Here is an 18,829-nt window from a genome sequence, read left to right on the forward strand (position 1 = left end):
AGAATTGGGGTTCTTTGCCTTGGCTACCTGCTCCACCCCTTTGAGGGCTACATAGCGAGGAGTATGTTGCTGTTTTTCTTTTAAAACTCACTAGTCACCAGGATATAAGGACAAGACCTTTTTCCCACCAGCGGGGCCAGGAATCCTTGCACTGCCCTCCTACTGCCCCCCAATTCTCTGCATCTCCTACCACTCCAAAACTCCTCACAGCCTCCCTTGATTTTTTCACTGCCCCCAGGAGGGCTGTACAGACCCATTTGGAGATCCCTAATTTAAAGTGTGAGCTTCTTTATGATTTGCAAGTTTTACTTTTTCATTTCATTTCATTTCATTTCATTTTAACCTTTAATGGCATACAGAGTTTTACTTAAATACTAGGTTTTCATTTACCTTGGGGAGGACAAGTTAATCAGTAACCAGGAATGACATGCACACACTATTGTACCATTTGTCTACTTAATGACAGAAAGCAAAATATGTGCAAGCCCTTCTGTTCAAAGGGGTTTCTGCATGCCTGGTGCTGCCCCTCCACTCAACGCACGCACAAACTGTCACACCTCTCTTCTTTCCTGAAAGAGGATAATAATGCCAATTTTTTTTACTCAAGCTCAAGAATGTTTGCAAGCTGCTCCTCCCAGATGCAGAACCCATACAGAGGACCTCATAGAGGCAAAGGGGAAAAAAAACATAATTTCACTGCTTACGGGTGGTCCAAGATGGTTTGGCATCTAATCTGGACAATGTAAATCAGTTGCTCTCTCTCCCCTCAGTTTAATTTATAAAAATGCATATGTAAATTAAGTAATTGATCATTTGTTGCCCTTTACTGCTAGGGCAAGATTAGCCCAGCTGCTGCTGATCTTTCTTTCCCACTGATATTAACTCTGTGAGCCTAAGAGGCAGATAGTGCCAGGGGATTAAATATTATCCTTGTTGCTGAGTTTCAAAGGGTTCTGAATATGTATACAGGAGTTTTAAGGAGTACTCAGCTGGAAGGAGCAAAATGAAGCTTCAAACTGAGCAGACCTACCAAAACTCTCCCTTATTTGTCACTAGATCAAGCTGCCATTCTGCAGAAAGACAAGTCGTCTGAAACCTCAAAGCAGAATTAATTTTTGTTCTACCATCCTGGTCTCTATAGCTTCAAAAACTCACAGTGCTGTCCACAGTACAGTACAGGCTCACAGAATTAATATCAGTAGGAAACACAGGTGTAGGACAAGGGGGGAAAAGATGCAGGAAGGACACCAGACTCAGAGAGATGAAGCGATAGAACCCAAGATGACAAAACCAAAAAGAAAATGACATCATCTGGCATTCCAGTTTATGTATCCTATGAGCTAGTCAATTCAATGGAAACACCTTGAACTAGTTTCTCTCGATGCCTTAACTTAATGCTTCTTTTTGTAGAGGCATAAAGCCAGCTTCTTGCAAGAGGCTAAGAAATCATCTCTTTCAAGAAACTTTTTCTTATTAAGTTCTGGCAAAACTAGTCCATTTACACAAACTTGGAATCCATCCATCCATATGACCAATGAAATGCCTGCTTTGAGTACTGGGGTGCTGAACTGGTCTTTGTGTCCAGCTATTCTTGCCAGAGTTCCAAGGGTCAAGCAGAAGATGGCTATTACTGGGTTACACAAACCATACTTCTCTTGGTCTAAAACAGCTGGACATCAAGTGACTTAAAAAAACAAGGGGCAAGAAGGACATGTAGATGGGAGATGGGTGGAAGGCTGAGGCGCCGGAGTCCCATTATGAGTATTCCAATGTTCTCACCCCAACCACCTCAGCAACATCTTCTTTCCCTTAATAACTATCTGCAATGCTGGCAGTAACAGCATTGTTCTCTTCCTAATAATACAACAACTACAAAGCTAGCAGAGTTGTAAACACTATAATTAATCTAAGACTATTCATTAATGTCTCACCAAGTCTATTTAAGATTTATAGGAATGTCTCTTGAATATAATTTAAAGCAAAAGGGGATATTAGGTCCTTAACTCATCTAAGCCAAAACAGCATATAGCACTAATAAAACATCTTTTAGGATTTTTGCAAGAAACCATGAAAACTAGTCCTGTGGGGAAATGCAAAATGAGAATGACAATGCTTAGGTTTTGTGCAACAGACATTCATTTAAAAAGGGGGAAAATCCCCACCTATTCAAGGATGTCTTTTCAAACTGTTAGATTAAACAAATCACACAGCATTTGCTGCAAACCCATAATTACACATCATTATAGCATACAAAAGCACCAAGGCACAAAAAGCTGCTGCAATTCTCTACACTTGCAATGGAACATGTAGGGGTAGTTAATTTTGGCAAATACTTTAAATATTAGCTTTGCATAAGATGTATAGGTGAAACTGTAATTAGGGCAGAACGAATCCTCCGATGCTTCTTTCATTCTGACCCTGCGGATGATTACTCTTTGCTAATAAGACCACAGCCATTTGACAAAAAGCCAACTACAGTACCTTGTTTCATTCTTCAGTAAATTTAATAATTACTGCTCCTCCTGCCAATAGTTCTCAAATCAGATTTGTTCAATCCAATACTGAGCTTATTAGGGGACAGCTCTGTGTTCAGAATTCTTTGGCCAAAAAAGTACTTGAAGATGATGAAGCATGCCTTAGACAAGGGCACAATGATTAGCCATTTTCTCCACATAAAAAAAAACAGCACGAAGTCACTACAGACCACAAAATCACCTGCTGTTAGCACACAGCTGCTACAAAAGGGTTCTGCACTTATCTAGTCCTTAATACCTTTAAGGAAGCCTAAGGGAACAGCTTAATACAGGAGGAGAATGACACTACACAGAATATTTGGTATCAGTATTAAAGCCCATCTTTTCCAAATGTCTTTCCACCAGGGCCATCTGATATTTGCTAAAAGAGAAACGCAGCTTAGAACATCTTGCAACCTTTATTTCACCGTGTTTGTTTTGACAAGAAAAAATATTCCCATTGTGGAGAGTTCGTTAAGAAATGTTGTCTTTTAAGATTCAGGTAAATTTCGGTGAGAAATAAACATGAAGAAATGTTAAATGACTTCAGTAAACCCTCTTGTAAATTCTATAGAGTTTTAAATTGTTCAAAAATATTTTTTAAAGTTTAAATATATATATATATATATATATTAAAAGTCATGATTCAAGTGATTCCTAGTTGCTTGGATAACCATAATGATTTCATTTCAGTGTGGAAGGGATAAGGTAAAAACAAAAACTATGTACTGTGATAGCGGTTTACTCAGGCGCAAGAGGGCAGATCTATATTAAGATGCACAGAAGGGCAGAAGGATCCATATTAAATTGATTTTTATGTTGTTGAGGAGATACTTGGTTTAGTAAATCGAGTTATAATTGCTCAAAATTACATTGAACTATTCCACATTGATTAACACTATCTGTAGCCTCTAATGGTATTAGATGCAATTTAAAATCCACACTTCAGACAAACAATTTAGTATCAGAAAACGTTACATTACTCGGTCTTAAGGAGGAGTTCATCAAGGCCAACTGACCTTCCGTAACTGGCTGGAGTTTTGAAGACCGTTCTGAATCAGGTGAATGTAATGGCTCTGGTTCCTTCAAACTTTCCAAATGTATAAAAGGATCATAATCCGAAGATGCCAAATCGGAAAGGTTCATAGGAAAATATTTTGGGTTGCTAAAGCACTGAGATCCATAGACACATCCATGGAGAACCTACAAACAAACACAAAATTGTATTGTCGAAGGCTTTCACGGCCGGAATCACTTTCACGGCCCAAACACAAAATTGGCTAAGTTCTATGAACATGTGTTAACACGTGGGGAAACTGAAGATGGAACCATAACATGAATGTAACACATGCTAAATGTATACACCCAATAATATTTTATTCTCAAGTCCTCTCAAAGTATTTACATATAGAAACTATTTTCCATGCAGAAGCTGCAAATCAGCTGTTGGTTAAGTTAGTTTTAGCACAACAGTGGCCTGCAGTTAAATAACTGATAAGTCCTAAAACAACAGATCCTCCAATTATTTTGAATTTTATACTTAATGCCTCACTTGTATGTTCTTTTCCTTTGGGGCTCCAGTTTGGCAGTAGCCAATGTATATTAAGTAGCAAAATCAATGGATTTCCCTTAGCCATTTCTACACTAAGTTAAATTACATGTAAACAAGGTTGTAATTTCCAGTTATTTGTTGGTATTTTAGAGCATTTTGAATGCTTTAGGTAACCTAGTTTACTGGTAGTCATCAACGATGGCTCCAAAGTACAGTTAAATAGTTATCAAAGCTCATATAAACCATCGAAACTGTGAGGAAAAATAATTTAGCAAAACAGTGAGAACAAAACAGCTTACATAAAAAGTAAACTTCCAAATGGAAAAAGCCTGAAGTGAAGTATTTTTCATTCATTCTCTGTAACATCAACTCTGATTTTAAAAATAAAGAGAGAAAAATATGTAAAAAAGTAAATACCTTATATATACAATTGAGAACTGATTTTTCTGTTTTATCATTTTCAGATCCTGCAGTGCAAACAGGTTGAAAAAGTGTCTTTAAAGGCAAGGCCATTATCCAGTCCAACAAACAGAGAAGTAAAGCTACCACCAGCTGAAATGCAAGAATTTATAATTATAGGAAAGGACAGACTGTTTTACTTCACTCTGCATTGATTTATTTAAAACATTTGCATACTGCCTTTCCACGCAATCTGAGCCCTCCAAGTGGGGAACAATAAAAAGTGAATAAAAATCAACTTGTAAAGAAGTACATACTGTGTTTCCCCGAAAATAAGACAGGGTCTTATATTTTTGCACCAATTTTTGCACCAAAAGATGCATTAGGGCTTATATTCAGGTAAATACAGTACCATCACATTTCATTAAGGCAGGCTCTCAGCAACCTGTTGCTTCCCCGTCATGTGTGACACAAGCTGCATCCTCATTGGCAGGAAGCACAGGGCATTGTCCGTGATTGTGATCTGTAACAACCAGTAGGGCTTGTTTTTGGAGAAGGGTTTATATTTTAAGCATCCTCCAAAAATCCTGAAAAATCATGTTAGGGCTTATTTTTGGGGTAGGGCTTATTTTCGGTAGATGTAAAACTGATAATTAAAAACAAACAAGGAGGGTCACTAACGGTACACCAAATGAAGCAGAAAAGTTTTAGGACAATTATTGATGGAAATAGGCTAATCTTCTTGGGAAGGAAATTCCACCATTCTCGGCCTTTCTTTACGACTGAGAAGGGCCTTTCTTGAGCTGCTACCCCTCTAGCATCAGATGGTGAGAGCAGGAGGACTATCTTCAGATGCCCTGCTTCCATGCTTTCTTTTGCCTCAGTAGCTGCCCAATGCTTCTGGTAGTATAAATATGAATCCCAAATATACAGGACATGATCCTTCTAAACTAACTTCTTCAGATTGCCCTGAAGAAGTCTGTTGATGAAATGCATAGGGAATTTTAACTAATAAAATATATTCTCACTATACACCACTAAGCTTGGTCTCCACCCTACCTGCACTGGTTGCCAGAGGGTAGGCAACCATATTCTGTTCACAAATGTTACACAACAGCCAGCTTGCCTTAGTAGCTCAACCGCAATGGCAGTTACTACTCATAACGAAGATAAAAATGCATAAAAACCTACAAGGCATCATTCACAGCTTGAAAATGCCAGTGACTAGCTGTGATTAAAATATCCTCCTTAGGTAGAACTCACAAATTGCCACAGGATGTCAAGAAACAAAAACTTTTTTGTAGCACTGGAATGAGCATTATGCAGAAGTGTAATCTGCACTATTAATACATGAGATAAATTTAAATAAAGACTTTTGTAACACCATTACTCAGACTCTCCCTAAATTTATATTACAATTATATAAATCAGAATAGCATGTTACCCTTTTGTCCTGTTCATAAGACGAAGCTTCGGTACTAGGCAAAAGATGAGTGATGGTTGCTACCAGGATCTGTGGAAAACATTTTTTTTTAAAAACTTCAATTAGTTTTTGAAGTTTAAAAAAATTAAAATTTTTAAAGAGAAAGCATGGTGTAGTAGTTAAGAATGGTGGAGAACCAGGTTTGGCTCCCCACTATATGAGCGGCAGACTCTTATTTGGTGAACTGGATTTGTTTCCCTGTTCCTACACATGAAACCCACTGGGTAACCTTGGGCTAGTCACAGTTCTCTCAGAACTCTCTCAGCTCCACCTACCTCACAAGGTGTCAGTTGTGGGGAGAGGAAGGGAAAGACTTTGTAAGCTGCCTTGAGACTCCTTACAGGAAAGAAAGGTGGGGTATAAATCCAAACTCTTCTTCTTAATTAGTTGAATGAATATTAGTTTACCTGACTTTTAACCAATACAGCATACATAAATTTGTAAGCTGTCTGACAGAAACTGTGCGCTCTTACAAATCATTACTTCTGATTTGATGAGGACAGCAAAAATACTGTCAACTGGGGCAATCTATGACAACACCAATGCTAATATTCTATCTGCTGAATGATCTAGCATTACCTATGAAGTCATTTTAACAACAGTAAACCCCCAGAAGTCTTTTGATGCAATTCTGAAGCTGGTAACAACTTAGGATCATAGTTTTTAAATAACTGTTGATCCTAATTAACCGTCCCTTTTTATACATTAACTCAGAATAGTCCTCTTGATTTCAGTTGATCGTCTATCAAAACTGAACTTATTTCAGATCTTATTTTAATTGCCTCCGCTGCCTGTAGCAAAAAAGTCTGCTTGGTTCCCCTGAAAATATTAGAGCTACCACAACTAACAACATCCTTGTGTAAGGTTACTATGCAGACCAGAATTTCAGTCATTGTGGAGTTTTTGTGTACTATGCACCAATGATCTGCTTATAACACAGTTGCAACATAGTAGATACAACTGCCCCTCAACAGTAGTTAAATTACTACAAACCATCATGTGCCCTATTTCAGTTATACTCTTATGCGGAATCATTGTGAAAATATTACATTGTTTGTTGGAGCAGAGAACTTGGCCATATTACTTAGAATCTATTCTAATTTCCTCAAAATGAGATTTACATTATTAGGAGTTAAAGCAGTGAAATACAAAATGGTTTTAATGGTTTTAGCTATTGTAATCTGCCCTGAGCCCTCTAGGATAGGGCAGGATAAAAATATGAAAAATAAATAAATAAAACAAAATAAATAATACAAAACAGCCATTTAAAGAAGCCAGTCTTTAAAAAAACGGTGGAAGGATGCTAATGCCAGTAGTCTCAAAGACTAAACAGAATTGCAGTGCTTGGTACAGGAACATCAAACTGATGCATTGCAATTTCAGAGCAGCACCTGAATATAAATTCTGTAAAACAGTCAGGAAAGAGTCCAGTGAGTGAGTTGTTGTATGTCAAAAAGGACCATGGTCTGTCACAGAAACAGACTTTATCAGTGAAATTGTTAAAGTCTGGTTATCAAACTTGTCTACAGTCCAATACCTCTTCTCTGCCAGCAACCTGTATCTTGAGGACTGTGTGGTTGTATGAACAGTTTTCTGCTGGAAATGTGGGTTCTTTACCGTTTTCAACAAAAAGGATTAAGCAGAATTGCAACTTCATCCGCCACGTAGACCGCCTTTGCTTTAGAAAGCTCCCCATGGGTACAGCTGACGTCAGTCTTACATTTGTATGAAGTCTCAGCACTCTGATTTGAATCAGCTTTGTGCTGAGCTAATTTTTCAATCCACTGTCAATAGCTAAAAATATTTTTGTGACTATCCTAACTGGCTACTTTTATACTTTTTACGCCACTCTGTTTTTTAGACATAAAAATGGATTCTGTTACCTGCAGATGATTTACCCTCTAATCCTTCCTCAGTGATGCACAGAAATTCCAAAACACTGTGTGGAACTGAGCCGCCTGGGAAAGCTCCCCCACCTGGGCGGTCTATTATGTAAGCAGCACCAGCACAGTGGGTGCGCATACATGCAGTTTACAGGAAATGTTGTCTGCAGATATTCAGTTCTGAAGTGTGCACTTAAGATGAGTGATGGCTATGTAGAATTTAAGTTCCCGTTGCTTGTTGGTGTTTTTTCTTTTGGAACACCCAGTTGGATCCAACTTGAATGAGCCCCGACCAGAGACTGTATGAAGTTCGTTTAAGTTTTTAGGGACCCTGTCTAGTCTACCTCCCAGCCAGACAGTAAAAGAAAACAAGCTTTTGGTCTAATATTATATACTGTATCTGTGCAGTCCAAAGCAGGGGGAAGGTGAAGTCACATTGGAAGTGGCATGACCCCTGCCTGGCATCATTGCCACTTGCTTTACCCAAACAGGCATAGAAAACGACGCAGGAGTGGTATTGCTGGCAGTGGGATGTGCATGGCTCCACAGCAGCTAAATGTGGAAGTTTGCCTCCATGTTGCTAGTCCTTCACCACTAGAGGCCATGGATGGCATGGATGGGGGCATTTCAGGGGTGTCCCCAGGGGTGGAAGTGGCTTTAGTCAGCTTCCTAAGCTCTTTGGGCACAGAAGCATTCCCACATGTCAACGTTACTTCACGCATGCAAAATTGGTGGTGCAGCCCAGTGGGCTGGATATACCACTTTCAAGTATGTCTTTTTAAAAATTGCCTGGTGCGGTGATGCAATCCTCTTTGGGGGTGGTGTGGCTGCGCCTGAAGTGAAGTATATCTTCTGTATATCTTTTACAATGTTTAGATGGTTTCTGCTTTATCAATTCTTATTAGCTTTTGGGATATAATATTATTCTCCTGGGGATCTTTCACATTCCACCATCAGATCTGCTTCCCTAATAATATTTGGGTTCTTTTGTTCCTTTTATGGGAAGCTTGAACCAAGGAGTTGTGGCTGTTGGAAAGACAGTTCTTCAACTTTTGAAAAAAAGGTTTGGACCCTTGTGCGGGGAATGAGATGAGGTACAGTGAAATCTGGTAAGCATAGGCTGGCCTGAATTTGTCCAGATGTCAGAAACTAAGCACAGTTGGTTAGTACTTGGATGGGAGATCACCAAGCATGTCCAGTGTTGCCGCACAGAGACAGCAATGGTAAACCATCTTTGATAATCTCGTGCCTTGAAAACACCCCAAGTGAACTGTGACTTGATTGCACTTTCCACCAGGACAGTGTGAGTCAGAACATTAGAGTAAGGAAAAAACTTCTCTTATCTCTACAACTTCAAGCTGTTTCATGAAAATACCATCAGTGGAAATATCAGTTCCAGAATGTAATTTCAATGGAAGCCACAGTGCCTCAAATGGGAGCTACTCTGCAGGGAATCCAAAGTTTGAGTGTCTTTATCAGGGCAGAAGACCTTAGTAATCAAAGGGTGGATATGGAACAGTTTTCCTTTCTGCGACAAACACCATGCATGGAGGTTTGGGTCTGGCCATTGTTAATAGGAAGAGCCACCTTTAAAATTGTCTTATAGATTCCTTAATACAACAACAAACCAAAATCAGAACTGCCCCAAGAAATAAAAGAGTGCTTTGAAATCTGGTGAAAATCAAACTCTTACTAAATAATCAAATATCCCCAGCCTCAGTTTTCTTATAGTTTTGGTTAAAATGGAAATACTGATTGAAAAGGTCCATATTTTAGAGCCTTATACAGCTTTTGTTTACACTGTTCTCCAGTTTCTGTAACTTTGTTCCTACTGCATAGTTTTGCTTCACATATTTTATAATATGCCTTCAGTCTCAGTGAGAAAGGGAAGCTATACATGAATTTGAAAGGTGATTTATTTATTTATTGATTTATAGCCCGCACTTCCCAATAGGGCTCAGGATGGTGAACGTCAATATAAACCAAATAAAATAATACAATAAAAACAGTAAAATCAATAGAAATAGCCAAAATACTCCTACTATGACAGTAGAATCCCTAGTGCCCAGTAGTTTATAGCAGATCACTCAAACTTATTTTTTACAATTCAAGATTGATGGCAATACCAGTTTCATTTCCTTCCCTCAAATCTCACTGATATTTACAATAGCTAGTATGGTCCATGTGTGCCTTACAGCTGAACAATTATAATCCAAGAACTTGTCAGTTAGTCTTAAATCATGAGATAAGCTAGATCCAGAGGAAATTTCCATACTGGATGAGGGAAGGGATTTTCACTGATTTTCTTCCTCCCAAGGCAATCCTTTAACTCATGCCATTTGCTGTTTTGGCGGGGAGGGGTATCACGTGTCCCTGAGGAACAGTATATGGAATTTTGGGCAGCACTTTGGATTGCCATAGCAGAAGGGAAGGGGAAAATCCTAATGCACTGAGAGAAATCCCTTCTGAACAGAAATTTTGCCTTGGGCCACCCCTATATCTCACAATCTGTAAGAAACACACCTTGCTAATTGGGGGAAAAATCTTTTTCTTAATATTATAATGAGGAATTAATAAAACTTAAATCAAAACATGCCTTTATCTTTATACTCACCTGAATAATTTTTAATGGTGAATCAGCTTGGTACTTTTGTAGCCTGTGTACATAATGAATCAGCATGTTAAGCATATTGCAAGCAACATGTGCAACTGTTTTATTTGGAAACTGAAAAAGAAAACAGAAATAATATTAAAAGTAATACAACAATTACAATTTTATGACACACTTCATGCAGCAAACAAACAACTCATCTGTTTTACATCTTCAGACAGAAATTAAACACTCAGTGTTTAAAGTACAAGATTAGTGCTCTAATTTGGACAGCTTTGAAATTGATTGCTTCATTTAGGCCTAAGAATTACACAGAGAAACATCCAAGCACAGAAGAATAGAGTCTGTTATCAGAGGAGGCCAACAAAGAGAAAGGGCAAGCAATTTATGACAACTGTTTGGTAGCAAAAGACAAATATATTTGTCTGGATGAACATGACTTATTTGCATTCAATTAACTACTATTAGCAGTTCCCCCAAAACACCAAATTGTATGACATGTGATTAGATTTGAGGCACAGATGCCCTTAAATCAGAGCAAATACTGAAAAGCAAAATAATTAACCTATCGGTCTAAAACCAAACTTAAAATATTAAAGAACTCATATTACATGCATAAATCTAAATATAGAAAACACATAGCGGTGAATTAGAAGAAGATCTCTTCCTAAGTGGAAGAGAGTCAGTAAATCCAATCTAGTAGATCTAAAGGCCAGTTCATACAACATGAACTAAATATCTGATATATACGTTTGCAGCATAGCTGAAAGTATCAGCCCCAGCTATTTTTCATGGTTCACTGAAAGCTGTGGAATAACAGAAGCAAAAATGTATTCCAATACATATTTTTATCCACCAAAGTGCTGTGTTCTAAATTTTTTTTTTAAAAAAGTGGCAACACTGACTGGTTGTTTAACACTGGAGAAATTTTAATAAAAGAAAAGCGTAAACTGACATGCTGGCAGCAAAATCACAACTGGCATTGTGAGTCTAAGACTGAACCTCCTGTCCTAACTACAGAGCTTTTAACGATCTACCAAAGGATGCTGAGGACGTAGTAAGACATAAATAGAGCAGGCAGAATGCACATTGTCTGCTTAAGAGCTTGGGTAGCATCCAACATATTATGATGAACATCAAAGAAAAATTCAGACTCTCAAACATGTCTGCAGGTCCCAAAATCAAATGAGGATCGCTAGAGGTGTCCTTCGAAAACAGGCTCTTAAGAAAACAGACTCTACATGAGACAGACAACAGGTGAAAAAGCTGGAAATGTTCATCTGACAATAGCCTATTGTTGGGTTTAAGGGTAAATACCACAAATATGAACTTGGCAAGCAGCATTAGTTACCCAGACTGCCAGCAATTCAATGCCACCAATTTGAAGACAGGAGGAGGACGTTTCAGGACACAGAAAGCTCAAACAGCTATCAGAAGTGAATATATTTTTCCAGTTGGAAAAGAAAATGAGAAAATGTTTTGTTTCAAGTTGAAAAGACATTTGCAGCACAATCCATAAGAGGGAGGACCTGAGGATGCAGTGGAAGTGGCGCAACCCTGCTGTTGGTGTAGATGCCACTTGGGCCGGTTTAAGGGGCCTTTAAGACAGTGCCAGGGAGAGGTAGAGGAATGCAATGCAGGGATGCTGGTGCCTCTGTGGTGGCAGTGCAAGACTGGTGCAGGGGTTACCGTGGGGCCAAAGAGGCTGGTGTTAGTCAGCTTCCTAAGCCCTTTTGGGCTGGGAATGTCCTCTTTGTCCAGCACAAACTTATGCCAACAAAAACCATGGTGATGCCCAGGGCTCCATAATAACTCTCCCTGTCAGTGTAGCTCTGTTCATAAGGTGCTGAAGTGCTTTAAATGGTGACTAGCCCCTAGGACAATGAGAAGGCTTCTAGTGCTGGCCAAGCCCTCACTCCAGAAACTAATAGTTGAGCCCCAGGTCATGTAAAAATCCCAGCCAGAAGCTGGCAAAATCTCACAAGGTTGGGTGCATGGCATGGGATACAGTTACAAGAACGCAGAGTGAAAGGTGAGGCACCCATGGTGGCAGCGAGAACACAAGGAGAACCCCTTGCCTAACAGGGCAAGGACTTGGCAAAAACACCCAACCAGGTGAACAAACTTTAAATGCACTGCTGCGAGCATTCCTACCGAGGTTTCATTTTATGCTCAAGAGCTCCACAAATAGGACTTGACAAGGCAGCCACACTGTCACAGGTAAGCTGGGCAAGACACCCCTGACACCACCTTCCCAGTTCCACCTACCCCTTCTGGGGTTGCTGGTCCTAGTCTCCACAGTGGCACCAATGCCCATCAGAGTCAGGTGGCACCAACAGCTCAGGCGCCTACCAATACGAAGACCCCTTGTTGCTGCAAACAATGGGGCACATAGGAATGAAACTCATGTGGAGGGGGGGGGGAAGGAAGGATGTGCACCTGACACCCATCCCCTGCAGCCATGTGCTGTTTCACAAAGTGACAGCGCAAGGGGGTTGAGGTGAGCAAGAGAGTTTCCAGTGGGCAGACAGCTGACCCAAGGACAAGCCACACCTTTTCTGTTGCAGGGAATAGAGGATGCCAAGGAAGGTCCACCAATGGCCATCAGCAGTAGATGCAGTGCCAGGCAGGTTTTGGAGGGGCTGACATCCCAAAACCAAAGGAGGATAGGCCTGGGATGCTCATGCAACAGATGCAACTCCCAAAGGCAAAGAATTGGGCCAGCTGGACATCTCAGATGAACAGCCATGCACCCACCAGGAAGTTTCTGGCCTCCTGTTGGGCCCATGCATATTGTATATTTTTCCAGAGACCCCTGCTCTATCCTCTGATCACGCTCTTTGGTGATGCTTTTGAGCCGTCACTCCCCTCCTGTGCCTTGTTCTGCTCATTTTCATCCCTGGTCAAATACAGGCATATACTTAAACCAGTTCTGAAGAAGAAGAAGAAGAAGAAGAAGAAGAAGAAGAAGAAGAAGAAGAAGAAGAAGAAGAAGAAGAAGAAGAAGAAGAAGAAGAAGAAGAAGAAGAAGAAGAAGAAGAAGAAGAAGAAGAAGAAGAAGAAGAAGAAGAAGAAGAAGAAGAGTAGTAGTAGTAGTAGTAGTAGTAGTTTGGATTTATATCCCCTCTTTCTCTCCTGCAGGAGACTCAAAGGGACTTACAAACTCCTTGCCCTTCCCCCCTCACAAAAAACACCCTGTGAGGTAGATGAGGCTGAGAGAGCTCCGAGAAGCTGTGACTAGCCCAAGGTCACCCAGCTGGCGTGTGTGGGAGTGTACAGGCTAATCTGAATTCCCCAGATAAGCCTCCACAGCTCAGGCGGCAGAGCTGGGAATCAAACCCGGTTCCTCCAGATTAGATACACGAGCTCTTAACCTCCTACACCACTGCTGCATCTTCCTCCTCCTCCAAGTCCTGCTGTTTGTTGGCCAACCTGTCAGTCAAGACCCCTATTCCACTCCATGCCAGTGCTTTTGCACCACACTCCTTTTTCCCCGGCATTTTCTTTGTGCCATTAGAGGTCTGACTGTGGCACAGCTAACTGTTTAGGAGGCAGCTCAGCTATGAAGTCCCCAGTCACAGCACAGCTGCTTCCACACCCCCACCACGCTGACAAGAAGTTATCAGCCCTGAAATACATAGGTATTCTTTATCAAAATCAATCAAAAAATGTTCAACACAAATACTAAGTTTTCCACACTGTTCTTAGCGGGTTAGTTACATAGTTCCAATTTAACAAGTCTTATTCACATAAAATAAGGGTCATTTGAAATAGGCACAAAATGATTATGGAAAAATATTGAGAAGAGCGGGTAAATAAAAATGACCGGCTTCCTTTCATTTACATTATGCCCAGAAGTGCCGACCTTTTTTTGGACACAGCTGATCTGACTATAATGATTTATGTTACTGTAACCTTGAGGCTAGATTACTGTAAAGTGGATAGCTTTAAAAAGGGCTTGGACAGATTTATGGAGGAGAAGTCGATCTATGGCTACCGATCTTGATCCTCCTTGATCTGAGATTGCAAATGCCTTAGCAGACCAGGTGCTCAGGAGCAGCAGCAGCAGCAGAAGACCATTGCTTTCACATCCTGCATGTGAGCTCCCAAAGGCACCTGGTGGGCCACTGCGAGTAGCAGAATGCTGGACTAGATGGACTCTGGTCTGATCCAGCTGGCTTGTTCTTATGATCTATGTGGAGCAGTCAGATAATTCATAAGACAGCAATATTAAATTACCTTCCCTGATTACCAGGTTGTTTTCAGAAATAATTCAGGGATCGAGTTTTAAAATTCAAATCCCCTAATGATCTGGGTCTCATATACTTGAAGAACTGCCACTCTTCATGTAAACCTGGAAAGAACTCAAGGTCCTCCCTGATAAGGCTGGATTCCTATTCCCCCATTTATCCCCAACCCCCCCAAAAGGGAGAGAACTATGACAACTTAGACAAGAACGTTTCAACAGCAGTCCAGTCTTTGCTGAATAGGTCATAAGCGCTGCCTCTCTTCACTTACCATTTAGACAGCAGTGGTGTTTATACAGACATATACTTAAATCAGTTTTAATTTCATTTTAACGATGGATTAGTGTTCTAAAATCTGTTTGAATTTGTATGATATTTGGCAACTGCTTTGACTACCATGGAAAAGCATTGCTTTAATATTAAAATACCAATGAAAAAGTCATTTTTGAACTGCAGTCACAATGAGGAAGCAATCGCCTTTTTAGTAAAGCTAAGCTATACAGGGAAGCATTCAATCAAGTGAGCTCCCAACTGAAACCCAAGTGATATAATCCAGACATAGGTTTACACATGTCTGATGTAAGTGAGAACCAGGGTTTAGATTTTACAATTTGATTAATATATTGCTGAGCTTAATTTTATGCATGCATGTAACATATAAAATATCTCCATTATAAAACAGCATATAAAATCATTTTAAATATGGTGGGCATATCCAGCAGAACCATGTGCTTCTCTTTCGCATTCAAATTTCATTAGAGGTGCTTTATTTCATCTGGATTGTGGACAATATCTTATATCTTTGTTTTAAATTAAAGTCTGAATCATGTCCCAAGTGGAAACCTGCAAAATGCCACAGAATGGTTTTACTCTTCTCACATATAACCACATATACACAGAACCATCTCTCCCTCTCTTCAATATAAAGCATTAATATTTCACACAGAGAACACGTGAAAATATTTTGGAGAGGAGGAATATAACTTTTTCAGTCAGGCATGGCAGACTGAACATTTCCTTCTGTTGTCTTAACTTGCAGTGATCAGTCAATATCTCAGAAACTTTATGACTGATCAGCTTGTGTGAAAACTATGTTAACCTTTGGGAAGACCCTACCGGGAAAGTTGCTCTACAGCTAGTCTTTTTGGCAACTACTTGTCGTCTCTTGGGTCAGATTTAAATGTGACGCTGGGCAGGCAAGCCAGCACACAGTACAACACTGCACATATTCAGGTCCAAGTGGCTTTGTGTGCAATATTAGAATGCCAGCAGAACAAGCAGGAAATGGATCTCTGGTAGAATAATACACACAGTATGGAAAGCGACCTAGTTTAAATGAGACACTGGGAACATGGAGTATCACATGGGAATGTGCTGCTTGCTCAGACTGATGGTATGGCTCTACTTAGTTTCTGGTGTTGGAACACAAAGCTGAGCACATTCAATTTATTATGGTTTGTTGTCAAGTCACCTATTAGTCTGAGGGATTTTCTTCAGGGATTAGTCTGAGGGATGTTTCTCACAACAAACACCCTGTGAGGTAGGTGGGGGCTGAGAGAGCTCAGAAGAACTGTGACTAGCCCAAGGTCACCCAGCTGGCGTATGTGAAGACACTCCAGTACAGGCTAATCTGAATTCCCCAGATTCCTCCACAGCTCAGGTGGCAGAGCAGGGAATCAAACCTGGTTCCTCCAGATTAGACTACAACTGCTCTTAACCACTATGCCACTGCTGCTCCTCAAACATACCTATTTACACTTATGTTTCTATAAATCTAAATGACAACTTTTGAGAAGACATGAAAAAGTGCCTGGAATGTCTAGTACAGTGGTTCTTAACCTGGGGGTCGGGACTCCTTTGGGGGTCGGATGAGCCTTTCACAGGGGTCACCTAAGACTCTCTGCATCAGTGTTCTCCATCTGTAAAATGGATAAATGTTAGGGTTGGGGGTCACCACAACATGAGGAACTGTATTAAAGGGTCGCGGCATTAGGAAGGTTGAGAACCACTGGTCTAGTAGCTTGAATGTTCATTGTCTGGCAAGTTCATTATTAATGTATATCCTTGCATTATTGTTCTTCGAAGAATGAGAGTACTCTTGTACATGTGGGCCTCTGTATCATCTTCTGGCCCATTTGGAAGGTGCGGCTGTGGGAAGTTTAATCACTTTTCAGATTACCCTGGGTATAAATTATTTTTTTGCCAACTGCCTTTCAAATGGAGTTTAAGGCTAAATGCTATGTTCTGTTCTATTGTGTGTGTGTCTGTATGCGTGCCCATTTTTTACACTAGACTGCAATTCAAACTCCAGGTTTGTGCATTGAAGTCACTCCATGTTGTCAGCATGTCTTTATGTAGCCTAAAACTTTCAATGATGGTTTGGCTTCACCCGTTGCTTAAAAGATGGATTGAGCAATAAGAGCTTTTCTGTAGCATGGACAAGGTTTTGTAGTCGCTTCAAACCCAAGCTATTTTGGAGTGGCACATAACATAGCCTCTAACGGCAGGGGTTGAGAGAAGCGATTAGGATCTTTGTGCTGAAGCTTTCAATATGGCCAAGACACAAAAGTTGTGACTTCACACTGTCTAGAGGAAATAAACACTGCCTGTCCTTTGACAGAGCAGCTTGGTTGGAGCTTGAAAAGTGTTGCTGCATCTGTGTTATAAGCCTGCAATTTGCTTTTGTCAGCTACCATTCCAGTTCAATAGTGTGCGTACTGCACTTGTCAATAAGACTGACGAGGAACATCGTATCTGGTATCTATACTCATTCACATCTCTCTGCAAGAAAAATTGCCTACTCAGAGGGTCTCTGAATAAGGTGGGCTCTAGCTTCCAAATTAGAACTCCCAACATTTGTTTCTTCTGGATACATTTATCAACTTTTACAATTTCAGCTTGAGGAAGATGACCTAACTCAGTTCTTTCCTCTCACCCTGAAGAACTGAAAATAAATATGGCATATTAAATGCTACCATTTTCTGAACTAAACATTAGTATTTCAAGTATGCTTTGCTTCAAATCACAACTTTACAATTACTAGTAAAGACAAGCCGTGGAAACTCATATCATGGAGATAAGGAGATTCACATTACTTCTGTTGAATAAAGTTTCTGGAAGGCTGCTATAGAGCCTTGCTTCTTAACATTCCATTTTTCTCTTTCCCTGAAATATTTCAAATGAGACTTATAGCTAGAACCTATAGCTTAATCACACTGTGTTTCATGGAGATCACCTTTTCATAAGAACGCATATCACTCAGAATGAAAGTGATCGAAAACAAGAGAAGACTGGGGAACCTCTGCAAACTTTTTGGGGGGATAAATTCAAGTTTAGTCTGTCATAGAGAGAAGGATCATATAAACTTAAAGATATATAAATTAGATAGAGGATTTATTTTAAACTGTGAATGATTGAGAAATTTATTGGTATTAATGTAAATGAGGGCTAAGGCAATAAAACTGATGTTAGTAATATTGTATTATAAAAACTAGTCGCAGTTTAAAATTTTTTAAGTTTCCTTTTTAAGAACAAGCCATAGAATCTATGCAAAACAGATGATGTCAACTAAAGACCACAAAGTTTAAAATTGTAATGAAGTATTCCCAATTGAGGAATAACAAAAATGTATATTTTGTTTGATGAGTATGTGGAAATATAAGTAAACTTTTAATATTGTGTGAAATAAATTTTTTAAAAACTTCTTTAAAAATAGTTTCCTATTACTTTTTTTCTGCATGATTGTGAAGGATACAGCAGACCATGGGTTGGATCCAAACTAATTTTTCCATGGGTACAAGTTCTACTTAGGGAAGCAGACTTCAAACAAAGGAGTCTGCCTATTGGCAGGGCAAAGTAGCAGTGTTTATCCCCAGTCATTTTTAGAAGGGCTATGAATCCATACCTCCTCCATCAATAACTGTAAATGGATTACACTAGCTTATGGATCACTGCTTATAGAGCAAAGAGAAGAAAGACAAACATTTCCATTTTCTCTCCTTGTTGCTAGGCAAGTGATTCCATTAAGCAAGCTGTCCGACAAGCAATGAAAAACAAGGATACAGAGTCCAAATCTCAATCATCTGAAGCCAGATTTAATTTCTATGTGAAAAATACGCACCACTGAATTTGCTACTCAGGA

At 39.8% G+C, this 18,829-nt stretch overlaps 1 protein-coding gene across 14 annotated transcripts in view; it reads right to left on the reverse strand.

Annotated features, from left to right (window-relative positions):
• Nucleotides 1–18,829, reverse strand: part of RALGAPA1 (Ral GTPase activating protein catalytic subunit alpha 1) — a 149,595-nt gene that overhangs the window by 51,485 nt on the left and 79,281 nt on the right. For all 14 annotated transcript variants that reach the window (XM_048484823.1, XM_048484822.1, XM_048484817.1 and 11 more), the window contains 4 exons: nt 10,445–10,555; nt 5,909–5,977; nt 4,483–4,617; nt 3,533–3,716 (listed from right to left, as the gene is read on the reverse strand). In XM_048484823.1, the coding sequence (XP_048340780.1) occupies nt 3,533–3,716; nt 4,483–4,617; nt 5,909–5,977; nt 10,445–10,555 (499 nt within the window). The remainder of the gene's footprint in view (nt 1–3,532; nt 3,717–4,482; nt 4,618–5,908; nt 5,978–10,444; nt 10,556–18,829) is intronic.

The sequence above is a fragment of the Sphaerodactylus townsendi genome, linkage group LG02 (assembly GCF_021028975.2).
Source record: "Sphaerodactylus townsendi isolate TG3544 linkage group LG02, MPM_Stown_v2.3, whole genome shotgun sequence".
Lineage (NCBI taxonomy): Eukaryota > Metazoa > Chordata > Lepidosauria > Squamata > Sphaerodactylidae > Sphaerodactylus > Sphaerodactylus townsendi.